Raw genomic sequence first — 13,377 nt, 5'->3', positions numbered from 1 at the left:
GCTCTGAGCTGTCAGCACAGAGCCTGATGTAGGACTCGAACTCACAAACCACAGGATCATGACCTGAGATGAAGTTGGACACTTAACTGACTGAGCCACTCAGGTGCCCAACCATGAGACTCTTGATCTTGGAGTCATAATGAGCTCAAGCCCCATGTTGAGTGTACAGATTACTAAAAAAAAAAAAAAACAAAAAAAAACAAAAAAAAAAAACAAAACTATCCTGAATATATACCTCCAATGATAACAAAATACCTATGCACAACATTACTTGTAGTATTGTTGCAGAACACTGGAAATAGCCTAAATACCCATACAAAGGAGTGGCTAAATAAACTATCAACACATAGAAATGAAGTACTATACAACTGTAACAAACATGAACAAGATCTGTATGAACTGACAGAGTGATCTCTACAATATGTTTCAGGTTAAAGAAGCAAAGTGCAAAAGAATAATCTAGTGGATGATATCATTTAAAAAAGGGGAGGAGAGGGTAAACAAATAGATCTGTTCATTTGTGTAAAAAGAAACAGAGAAAGGATCAACCAGAAACTAATGTGACTGGTTACCGATGGGTGGCAGATGGATACGGGGGGTGGGAAGAAAGGGACAGAAACTAGGCTAGTCTGGACTGAAGGGGCTCATACTTCTCTAAAGACATCTTTCTGAATAGTTCTGATTTTTGGAACCACACTAATGTTTCATATACTCATTAAATGCATGCTATGAAATGAAGAAGAATGGGAAATAAAATACATTTAAAATGGAATATGACACAAATAAACATAAATGTGTTTCAAATGAAGAACCTAGCCAATTGCAGAGGAGTGGAAGAACTCACCCAATAAACTTTGGATATAGGCTAAGGACAAAAAGAATTATACTGATCTCTAGTTGGTAAGGGTTTGTTTGTATTTTCTTGCAGTGGTTTTATTTAGTAATTCAACAACTATTTTCTGTGCTTTCTGAGATTAAAAAAGTAAATAAATATACTGTGGGTAATAAGAAGCAGGTTTCTCAGTATTTTTTAAAATTAATTTATTTATTTTGAGAGACAGAGAGAGAGTGTGAGCAGGGGAGGGACAGAAAGAAAGGGAGAGAGAGAGAGAATCCCAAGCAGGCTCCACAATGTCAACGCGGAGTCCGACACGGGGCTCGAACTTAAGAACTGTGGGATCATGACCTAAGCCAAAATCAAGAGCCAGGTGCTTAACTGAGTGAGCCACCCAGGTGCCTCCAGGTTTCTTGGTGTTGGGTAAACAAGTTACAGATATGAATAAGGAAAAGGCTAAAATGAACTTCATAGTATTAGACTACAGTGGGAGGTATGGGTAAGAATTCAGTTTAAAAGACATATATACGTACCTGAAATGGACATAATGTGGTATGTGTGTACTTCTAGCTCTGTTTATTAAGATGGAAAAGAAACAATGCCAACTTAATAACAAGAAGCTTATCTAGTACTCAGGTTTTGGCTTCTAAATATCAATCTTTGCTAAAAGAAATTTCTCCTTGAAGAAATAGCTAATTCCAAGGCTATTGGAATTCCAAGGCTGTTGAAAAAATACAAGATGAGCCTGGATTATGTTGTACTAATACATAAAGAAATTCTTTAAAGAATTAGAGTGTCATATCAAAAGGAACCAGAAGCTGGAAGGGGTTTCAACTGGCCAAATGTGGGACAATTCAAACATCAAAATAAATATACATGAAAACTAAAGGCAATATGTGATTCTGGAATAAATCCTGGACCAGAAAAACAATTTTTAAATTTTGCTATAAAGGAGATTATTAAGACAATTATGGGAATTTGAGTAAGGTCTGTAGACAGATAATTTTTGATGGTTATAGAAGAAAATGTCCTTACTCTTATAAAATACACACTGAAGTGTTTAGAGGTAAAGAGATACTGTATCTTGGGGCGCTTGGGTGGCAGAGTCGGTTCAGCGTCCTACTTCGGCTCAGGTCATGATCTCGCGGTCTGTGAGTTCGAGCCCCGTGTCGGGCTCTGTGCTGACAGTCGGAGCCTGGAGCCTGCTTCCGATTCTGTGTCTCCCTCTCTCTCTGCCCCTAACCCACTCATATTCTGTCTCTGTCTCTCTCAAAAATAAATAAAGCATTAAAAAAAAAAAGAGAGAGAGAGATACTGTATCTTAAACGTATTTTCAAAGATTTCAGGAAAAAGATATATGTGTATGTATATATATATATACATGTATGTATGTATATATATATATATATACATACACATAGAAGTGTATATATGTATGTATGTATACACACATATGTATGTATGTATGTATGTATGTATGTATATACATACACAGAGTTCCAGAATGGTAAAACAAATACAGCAAAAAATGTTAACATTTGGGAAATGTGGGTGAAAGGTCTATGAAAAAAATTTTTGTATTATTCTTGCAAGTTTTTCTGATCTGAAATCATTCCAAAATAAATTTTAAAAATAAATAAAATCATTTCAGATACTGACAATGGCTACTAGGAAAATAAAACATGGTAATATTACAAAGAGTACCTGGGGTGGGGGGAGTAGGGGGCTGGGAGGACCTTGCAGAGCAGTGCTTAAATTGAGAAGTTGGAGAAATTAACACGTGAGCCAAGACCTAAAACAAATAGGGACCAGCGCATCCGAAGGTCTGAAAGCTTCCCTGCCCTGTTCCATGTAGGTTGTTTTGATAAGCATTTTTGATACTTGGTGAAAGAAAAGGTAAGCATTGATATTCACTATTCCAGGAGCCAGCTTTAAAATTCAATTACTGCTCAGTCAATGATGAAATACATTTAGAAGTCTGATATGAAAAATCACCTGTTGGTTTCTCTGGGACAATGTAAATGTGTATGTAACTGGAAAAATGTTTTTAAAGAATTGTCAGGAATGTCTTGGCCACTTGACTGCCTGGAGCAGTGAGGTGCTAATACAGAAAGAACAGAGACTTGGGAATCAAAACAAATTTAGGCCTTACTACTTTCTAGCTCAGTGTCTTGTAAACTTGTTAACACCCCCGAACTGCTGCCTTCTCTTTGAAAATGGGGTTACCACATTTGTTAGTGTGAGAATTAGTTGAGAATTAGAGCGATGGTATACAAGTGCTTAGCAAAATGCCTGAAGCACAGCAAGTACTCAGACAATGACAGCCCGAAACAAACGAACAAATGGCAAAGCCACACTGATTTCTTCCACCTCCTCTAGCCCTGATTCCATGCTTCATCTTTTAGTTCTACACCAGGCTTTCTCAACCTTGACACTATTGACATTTTGGGCCAGATAATTGGATGTTTAGCAGCATCCTTGACTTCCACCTACTAGATGTCAATAGTACAGTCCTAGTTGTGAAAATCAAAACTGTCTCCATACATTGTCAAACGTCCCCTGCGGCACAAAACTGCCCCCAGTTGACAACCACTAATTTACACAGATCATTAAAATGTAGGAACAACATTTAATAGGGCTAACCAAAACAAACCACCTCCTTTTTCTCAGACTGCTGAAAGTCAAATGACAGGAGAGAGAGAGGGAAATAGTTGATGCTCTATAAAGAACCCATTTCCGCTGTCAAAGAACTTTGCCTACTTAAAGAGAGATTGGACAAGTTAACCTATACAAGCCTCAGTTTCCTCCTATGACTGTTACATGGAATAAATGCACAATATAAGTAAAGTGCTTAACACAGTGTCTGGTGCAAGTGAGCACTCAATTAATGCTGGACATTCTCATTATAATTATGGTACTCCTTTTAATACTGGGCTTTCAGGTCCCACTCATCATCACTCAGCCCAAATTCCTCACTCTGTACATACATTTATTTCTACTCCCAACTCTAAAGTGGCCCTAACCTCTCTTTATAGAGGCAGCTAACCACTGGGGTGTAAAAGTACCTGAGGTGCCAGGGCACTTTGATAATGAATTCTAAAATTCTTCCCTAACCACTGACACAGGATATACATATGTAAATGAGAGCCAAGAAACATATTACTTATGCAAAAAAAGTGAGTAAAATTAATTCGTATAAAGGAAGAAAAACAGTACTAACTTGATTTCCATTAGGGCACAACTACTTTTGTAATTCATGCTAAGTAGTTCAGTGTTAAAAAAAATGAGAACTTCTCAAGTGAATGAAATCCATTTGAGAAATTCTCTTTAAATTCAGGGTATTTTTTATGTTACAAAGTAGAAATTTCTAAAATAATTTACTGAAGACAATTTATAAATGACCATCTATGATGATCATATGCTACCGAGATAAAGGTATCAGGTAATTTTTGACAAATCAAAGATTAGGCCCGAATGAGAAGTCCTGGAAAAGAAAAAGGACTGAGAACCTACGAAATGAAATTTCAGAGAAAAAAGTCATTACTATGTGAAAGAATGAGTGATGCCTTGCTGTGCAGAAATGAATCAAAACGTCATTACAGCTCACCTGGAGTTTCTGAGTCAAAGAGTCTCTCTGTTCTTGTAATTCTCTGGCATTATCAATTTCTTGTTTTAATCTTTCTATTTCCTAGAAAAAGTACAGCAAGGTCTTTAGCCACAATATTTAAACTAAATCAAGGAAAGAGAAAGTCTTATTTTTTCCTGAAATCATTGTTCCAGTCCCTGGAAAAAAATAATTAAAAAAACATTCCTTTATACTGACTAAATTTTAGAGGGGTGATTTGTCTTTATGGGTATGGTGTCTACTACATGATAATCTTAAGCAACAAGTACACTTGCGGGCTTTGAGACAGCACCGCTTAGAAACAACCATCGGAATATGTTAAGGTTGTGGATATAATTCTTTCCTGGGATGTTAAATCTTCTGACCAGAAACCAGAGAAAGCAACAGCGTATAAAATTCATTTAACCTCTCCTGGTTTTCTGTTGATTTTATGAATGCAACTCTCACACAGAAGGCAAGAGGCAGCATCTCAGTCTGACTGCCTCATCATTGTTCGTAACAGCAGAAATAAGGAAGGAGAAAATATGAACAAGCTTAATATTAATAAAAAAAAACATTTCACACCCCTAAACAGCATCCCACGACCTTACTTTACTCCATAAAGTACCTGCAAATCTGACATAAGCTCAAATATTTTGTATACATATGTTAGCCAGATTACAGATGAGTAAAAAGTAGCAAATACCTCTTCCTTCACTTTCAGCGTCTCTTCTAGTTCTTGTATTGTCTGATTTAATTCTGTCTTATGGGTATGCACTGCATTTGCTTGGCTACTAACACATTCAAGCTCAGTCACCTAGAATGAAAGGAGAACACAGGTAAGTTATATGACTACTTCCAAGGATTTCTTGCTGAAAATATAGTAACTCCTGATAGTTAAAACATGAATTCTGAAGGAACTTATGAAAATCAATTAACAGAAATATTAAGACACTTATTTAGAATGAATAGATTCTTTAAAGACATGAATCTAGGACAAAGAAAAAAGACTAGGGAAATAATTATTTATATGGCTTGGTCATGGGCAAAATCAGGAAAACTTAAAATTAAATGATTAATGATAGCAGAGAATCCCTATAATGAAGTTTTCTTTAAAAATTTCCTATGAAAACATATTCAAAATCAGATATAGCCATCTGCCTTCCATCTGTAGCTTTCAAATTAAACATGGCTTCTGAAAACTGGCCTTGCAGAAGTGAGAAATTTTTCAAATACATTTCCAAAATGTTAAGAGAATCTGGAAGAAAAGATATGCTTAAAAATACAACTTAAATCATTCTATTACTAGAATGACTTCATATCAATAATGTCTCTGTGGCAAAAGATAACATTTTTTAGTCAATAACAATGTACTGAGGGCCCAAAGAGCTACCTAATTTTTAATAAGCACTTGGTATTTTCTGAGAGAACAGAGAAGGGCAGAGTCCCTAAAAGTTATCCTGTCCAACAACACTGTTGGATTTGACAGTCAAAAGAGACAGAAGTCAACATAAAAACATACATATACCTCCTATCACAGCTCTTTACATACATCGGGAGCTCATACATTTTGGGTGACTAGACTGCAGTGAATTCTAGACTGTTAAAGAAACACAGCAAATCCTTCTCTTTCACGTTTTCCAAATATCGAATTACACTCCACAAATGTCACTCTACCTTTCTTAACACTTTTGTCCTTTCTATTCATGTACTAATAGCCTTGTGCAGACCCTTATCATCCAGGCCTAAAGAACAGCAATGGCTTGCCAGAAGACTTAACTGTAATCTATTTTTACCTCTTCTGCAAACTAACATTCATCTGTGATCTTTAACTCCCCCATTCAAAGTCTTTCAAAGGCTCTTTTTTTTTTTTTTTTTTTTTTTTACATCAAATCTTAACCCTCAGGTCTTGCATATACCAGTCCTAAACTACTTAACTATCCTCATCATCCAAGACACTCACAGTATGTGATTTATCACTTTTCCAACTAAAAGCAGGCAAGTCTCCTTGTCCTAAGAACAAACCACTCTCAGTGTGCCTGGGTGGTTCAGTTGGTTAAGTATCCTACTCTTGATTTCAGCTCAGGTCATGGTCTCATGGTTCATGAGCTCAAGCTCTGTGCCAGACTCTGTGCTAACAACAAGAAGCCTACTTGGGATTCCTTCTCTCTCCCTCTCTGCCCCTCCCTGGCTTGTGCATGTTCTCTCTCAAAATAAATAAATAAAACTTGAAGAAAGAATAAACAACTCTCGTACCCATCTTGCTGGATATGAATGTCCTCTCTTACCTCTGAGGCCATTCAGACTTCATCAAACCCTCTACTCTCAGCTCAGCATGCACTTTCACCAGAAAGCCATTCCTATCTACTCAATCTGTCAAGGCTCTCCTGTCCTGTGGTCCATAAAATGAAATGTATTGAAAATCTTGGGAATTATTTCCTTATTCTTCAATGTTTATTAGTTTTCTTTGTTCAATTAGGTAATAAATTCCTTACGGGGAATTCCAGTTCTCATAATGATGGAGTTGTTTTTATTAAAAAAACTTTCCCATAGATAACAATGGCAAATCATGAACGAAATGTAAAATTCAACTGCTTGAATGCCCTGGTTAGTGACCAAATAGAGCAAAAGACTAAAAGATAGCCTGAGGAGCCTGATGATTTGGGGACTCCTTAGAACAGCTGAAACAGTTAGAAATTGAGGGAACTGTATGAAGAAAGCCCCAAATAAGCATAGAGACTTTTTCCAAGTCTTTGGTCAACCCTTGAACTAAACATGCACAGGTAAGAATCCAAGGAGTCCAGCATGGTGGGGTGTGGGGAGCTGGAAGGCTGAAAGAGCTAAGGTGGTAGTGCTCATGCTCACCATAGAGAAAACAGTTTGAAGTTTGAGTCCCACCAAATTAGAGGACATTGGTTATCACCTCAAACTTTCCACTGAAGCACCCGAAGGGTTACGCCTTAGAAATAAAGATTTCTCAGGACTAGGGGATTCTCCAGAGGGTTAAGGGCAAAATTAAAATAAAACAACTCTAATAATGAAGCGTAAGTCCACACCTCCACAAATTCGAGGAAATCTGTAAGTCATTTAACTGCTTGCTCAAATAAAAAACATCATTCAGAATAAGATGAGAGCATCTATAGGCAGCATAGCATCTAATTTTTAATGTCTATACACACAACTGAAAATGACTACACATGTGAAGAAATAGGAAAACGCAACCTGTAGTTAAGTCAAAAAGCTGTCCTTATACCTGGCCAAAATTGCAAAGTTAATTCAGGCCAATGGGAAAGGATACCTTGATGGAAATCAAATCTATAAAAAGGAAGGAAGAGCACTGAAAATTATAAACATGTGAACAGAAAGATTTCATTTCTTAAATCTTTAAAATTCAATTAATTATTTAAACCAAAAATTCCTTAAGGGCAAGGATTACTCAATAAGGAGATATGATAGTTTTTCAATGAATATTTATTGGCTCATGAGTTAACTGTTGTGAGTTAATTTTTTTTATTGTGGTAAAGAACACATAATTAAATTTATCATCTTTACCATTTTTAAGTGTACAAGTATACTCAGACCATTGTGAAAAAGATCTCTAGAACTTTTTCATCTTGCTAAATGGAAATTCTATACTCATTAAAGAACCTTCTTCTTCTTCCTCTTAAGTTAACCTTTATACATATAATAGGATGATATTTATTCAGGTTTCTTAGTCTCCCTCCCTGTGTCTATTCCATTTCTATATTATTTCCCTTGTCATTCTGGTCCTATTACATTCCTTAAATTGTGCTCTGGTAGTAAGACAATTTCCTATTGTCTATGAAGTTCACTTGTTTGGCATCCTTTCTAAAAAAGGAAATTAGTGGCATCTGCTTCCTGTTGGGTAAATGTAAATGCTTTGAGCACAAAAAAAATTCTTCACAAGTAATTGTTTGGGCTTCTGATATTACTTATACTGGGGTTTCTGATTTTCTTTTCCTATATGAATTTCAAATGCAGGTGCTCCCCCACTTTCTGAGAGCTTGCATTTATGCCACTTCACTTTTATGAAAGACCTAGATTAGTAATACTAGGTAATGTTGTTCTTTGGTAAAACTGAAAATCATCTTCAGATTTCTGTCAAGTAGCAAAAACAGATACTAATGTAGGTCTTTTGTAAAAGTGAAGTGATATGATGTGAACTTTAAAGTAGGGGATACTCTTTGCTTTATGCCACTTGAGCTTAGGAAAGGTTTCACAGCAATGCTTTATTTTTGGATAGTGGGGGAAACCTGTGTAACCGACTATTTTTTCTTAAAATTTTTTTTCATGTTTATTTTTGAGAGAGAGACAGATCGAGAGAGAGAGAGAGAGAGATCGAGTGAGCATGAGTCGGGGACAGGGGGACAGAGGATCTGAAGTGGGCTCTGTGCTGTCAGTAGACAACCTGATGCGGGGCTCGAACTCATGAACCATGAGAACATAACCTGAGCTAAAGTTGGCCTCTTAACCAAATGAGTCACCCAGGCACCTCCCAACTTTTATAAAGCGTTTCCTACCTGGATATTTTAAGTTGCTCTTTAAAAAAAATATTTTTTTAATGTTTTTATTTATTTTTGAGAGAGTGAGAGAGAGACAGAGCATGAGTGGGGAAGGGGTAGAGAGAGAGAGGGAGGCACAAATCTGAATCAGGCTTCAGGCCTGTCAGCACAGAGGCCCATGCAGGGCTCAAACTCACAAACTGTGAGATCATGACCAGTGCTGAAGTTGGACGCTTAACCGACTGAGCCACCCAGGCACTCCTGTTCCTTTTTTAAAAAATAAAAATAAAATAATAAAAGCATCTATCATTAGCTCAGTGCAACTAAATGTCAATTCACTTTCTCAATTAATTTTCACAGGAATTCTACACAGTATCAATTATTATTTCTATTTTACAGATGAGATTACTGAGCAGAAAGAAAGACATAACTTACCAAGGTTTTCACAGATAATGACAGAATAGAAAATATTTTTCTTAACTAAATAAACCCACTTATACTACCATCTATCTATATGTTCTGACAACCAACGATTATCTCCAAAAGATGTCCTTGAACTGAGTCTACTACATGTAAGTCTCTGCTGAGCAGTGAAGTCTGTTAGCCATAAATCCCTATGGATGGCAGCAGCTCTGAACTTACTCGCTTGTGCAGACGTTCTGCTTCCTCTTGATATGCAGCTAGTTGCTGTTTCCATTGTTTCACGTTGGCAGTGGACTCCAACAGGGCTGCAGTGAGTTTGGCATTATTTCCTTTGAGGGTAGCCAGTTCAGCCTCCCAATGTTTGCTGATTGCTGAACTAAAATAAAAGAAAATGCTATCAATTACATTGAATATTGTTACTTTGAAGGGACAGCAGGACTCAGTTCTATTAGTTTTACAGTTCATGGATGCTTCAAAGATAATCCAAAAAGTATAAAAACTATTTCAATGAAATGTTCCTAGTGAAGAAAACCTAGCAAGTGAAGAAAGCTTAATGTGAACTAGTTCCCACTTTCATTACAACAGGTTACAGATATCTACAGGAGAGTTTCTACTCATTCTCTTTTGAGGAATAAACACTCTATCTATCTATATAGGTATATATAGATATACCTATCAGCAAAACCTAATAATCTACTGTATATTTGAGGGAGATATCATTAAAAATTTTATTTCATAAAAACACAGTTTTGACATACAATATTAGTTTCTGGTGTATAACATAGTGATTTGATGATTATATATATCACAAAATGTTCACCATGGTAAATACAGTTACTGTGTGTCACTATACAAAGCTATTATTACATTATTTACTATATTTCCTAATCTGTACTTTTCATCCCTGTTACTTACTTTATAACTACAAGTTTGTACCTCTTAATCCCCTTGATCACCTACTTCCCCTCACTCCCCTTTTCTCTGGCAGCCACCAGTTTGTTGTCTGTACTTATGAGTCTATTTTTGTTTGTTTTGTATTTTGATTTTTTAAATTAAGTTTATTTATTTTGAGAGAGTGGGAGAGCATGAATGGGGTAGGGGTGGAAAGAGGGGAGAATGAATCCGAAGCTCTGCACTGACAGTGCAGAGTGGGGCTGGAACTCACGAAATGTGAGATCATGACCTGAGCAGAAACAAAGAGTCGGATGTTTAACTGAGCCACCCAGGCGTCCCAAGTTTGTTTTGTTTTTTAAATTCCACATATAAGTTAAATTATATGGTATTCTTTCTCTGGCTTATTTTATAGCAAACATGTTGTGGCAAGTGGCAAGATTTCATTCTTTTTTATGGGTAAGTAAGATTCCATTTTGTATATATATGCACCATATTTTCTTCATCCATTATCCATTCATCTACTGGTGGACCTTGGGGTGTTCCATATCTAGGCTATTGTAAATAATGTGCAATAAACATAAAGGTGCATGTATCTTTTAGAATTAGAATTTTCTTTGGGTAAAGACCCAGAAGGATCATATGGTATCTCCATTTTTAATTTTTAAGGAGCCTCCATACTGTTTTCCACACTGGCTATACCAAATACACTGTATTTTTTTAAGTGCATCAAAGCCTGAAGCACAATTTCATTCCTTTCTGAAACATATGAGGATGATTCAATGTCAACAAGGTATGGGACATGTAATGTAGTATTTCCTCTGAAATTATTATTGATTTATTTCATGCTATTCATAATTTTGAAATGCCCAAAATACAAAAAAATTTGTTGCAATAAATTTATTTCAGATATGATGATAGGCTACACCCCAGAAACTGGTCTTAATGACTTAATTTGATAGAATTCCAGTGTTACACATAGAACAAAAAAACCTAAAAGCAATCACCTATTTCCTCATTTATTGTTCTACTTGATAAGTTATCCAAAGTTAATTGCTTCAACCAAGACAATTTTTCTACTACAAAAACAATTCTATTACTCGGGAAGATTCTTCTTTTGATAATTCCTTTGTTAACTGTCCAATGAAGAAAGAATTGCCTCATTTGAAAGAAAAAGGTGTTTTTTTCTTATCATTGAACAATTTACTTTTTTTAGTGAAATTCTACAGACCTCATCCCATTAATTAACTAGTGATGATAACAGCTTTCCCTAATCTGCATTTTGGTTTTTGGTAAATTATCTGCATTACAAAACAAATGCTTTGATGGACTGGTATTTTTAATAATAATTTAAAAAAATTTAAATGTCTTATTATTTATTTTTGAGAGTAAGAGAGACACAGCACGAGAGGGGAAGGGGCAGAGAGAGAGGGAGACAAGGAATCTGAAGCAGGCTCCAGGCTCTGAGCTGTCAGCACAGAGCCCAATGCGGGCTTGAACTCACAAACTGCATGATCATGCTGTGAACTGAAAGTTGGATGCTTAACCAACTGAGCCACCCAGGCGCCCCCTTAATAATAATTTTAATATGTATATATAAAAGAAATCATAGCATCTATCATCAAGAATTTCTAAAGCTCATCACCAGTAATAAAATGTATCAGCATCATGAACCCTCTCATATGATGCATAGGGAAAGATACAAGATAATTTCTGCGGTATTCCTGTCAAAAATGCATAACCTTATTCTAATCATGAGCAAACATCATAAACCCAAACTGAGGGGCAGTCTACAAAATAACTGGTTGGTATTCTTCAAAAGTATCAAAAGACTGAGAAAAAGAATGGTGGAGATTAAGAAGAAATAATTAAATGCAAAATGTGATCATGGATAGGTTCCTAGAACAGAAAAGGACAATTGTGAAAAGAGGTCTGCAGTTTAGTTGGTAGCACCATGTCTATATTAATTTGGTAATTATTATGGTTGTGTAAGATGCTACCATTAAGAGAAGTTGGGTGAGGGGTACATAGAGATTCTCCACATCGTTTTTGTAAGTTTTCTGTAAGTCTAAAATTAGTTTCAAATAAAAAGTTTTTAAAATTTTCTAAAGTTTACTGAAATTTCCTCAAAACATGAATGAATAAAAACCAAACAATAAGCTAAGCTATTAATTTAACAGCCCACTTGTAGCCTTGAAAAGAAAACTCTTTTCTATTCGGTCTTTTGTGAAATGATTTTCCAAATTCAGGTTTTCTGAGTAAAGCATGCACCTGTTCTAACTTAATTACAGATTTTTTCAAAACCACCTACCATTTTTTCCCTATAAAGTTTTATTTAAACAGACCTTTTAATCTAACTAAAATCTTACTGAACTAGTTTAAACACTAGACATATGCAAATGTAAAACTCCTGGGGGCATCTTTTGTTATATTTGGTCTTTTGTCTGCAGCCCCAGAAATCACTTTAGAGCCATAAAAGTGAAATGGATGTCTTGTTATTCACAACAAGCCCCTTTCAACCACAATTAAGTTTATGTTAATGAGGTGACTTTTAGAAACCTCCTAAAGATGTGAGGGCTGGTGGCAGGAAGAACCCACCTTGATTACAGGGTTAAAACTTTCACTCCCACCCTCTGACCTCCAGGGAGAGAGAGAGAGGGGCTGAAAGTGAAACAGTCACCAATGGCCAAAGAGTTTATCAATCATGTCTATGTAATGAAGCCTCCATAAAAACCCAGAAGAGCTGCCATGTTGGTGACCCAGAAAGCATTCAAGTGCTAGGCCCCAAACTCCACAGGGGAAAAAGCTCCAGTTGTTAGGATCTTGCTGTATGTATTATTTCATCTGGCTGTTCATTCACATCCTTTAATATCCTTTGTAATAAACTGGTTATTGAGTAAGCAAAGCCAGTTTCTTGAGTCCTGTGAACTACTCTAGCAAATTAACTGAACTAGGGAGGGGGTTGTAGCTATCTCTAATTTATAGCCAGTGAATCAAAAACACAGGTAACAACCTGGACTTGCAACCTGGCATCTGAAGAAGAAGCAGTCTTATGGGACTGAGCCCTTAATATGTGGGATCTGATGCTCCCTCCAGGCAGT

The 13,377-nt window shown here is 36.2% G+C and overlaps 1 protein-coding gene across 3 annotated transcripts in view; it reads right to left on the bottom strand.

The window, feature by feature from the left end:
• The window catches only part of HOMER1 (homer scaffold protein 1), a 144,047-nt gene that overhangs the window by 15,052 nt on the left and 115,618 nt on the right, over window positions 1-13,377 (bottom strand). For all 3 annotated transcript variants that reach the window (XM_019462912.2, XM_019462911.2, XM_019462910.2), the window contains exons 6-8: window positions 9,605-9,761; window positions 5,146-5,256; window positions 4,443-4,523 (exon numbers count right to left, since the gene is read on the bottom strand). In XM_019462912.2, the coding sequence (XP_019318457.1) occupies window positions 4,443-4,523; window positions 5,146-5,256; window positions 9,605-9,761 (349 nt within the window). The remainder of the gene's footprint in view (window positions 1-4,442; window positions 4,524-5,145; window positions 5,257-9,604; window positions 9,762-13,377) is intronic.

This window comes from Panthera pardus, unplaced genomic scaffold (genome assembly GCF_024362965.1).
Source record: "Panthera pardus isolate Hobbes unplaced genomic scaffold, ASM2436296v1 HiC_scaffold_2, whole genome shotgun sequence".
NCBI classification, from domain to species: domain Eukaryota; kingdom Metazoa; phylum Chordata; class Mammalia; order Carnivora; family Felidae; genus Panthera; species Panthera pardus.
This window is presented reverse-complemented; position numbering and strand designations above follow the sequence as displayed.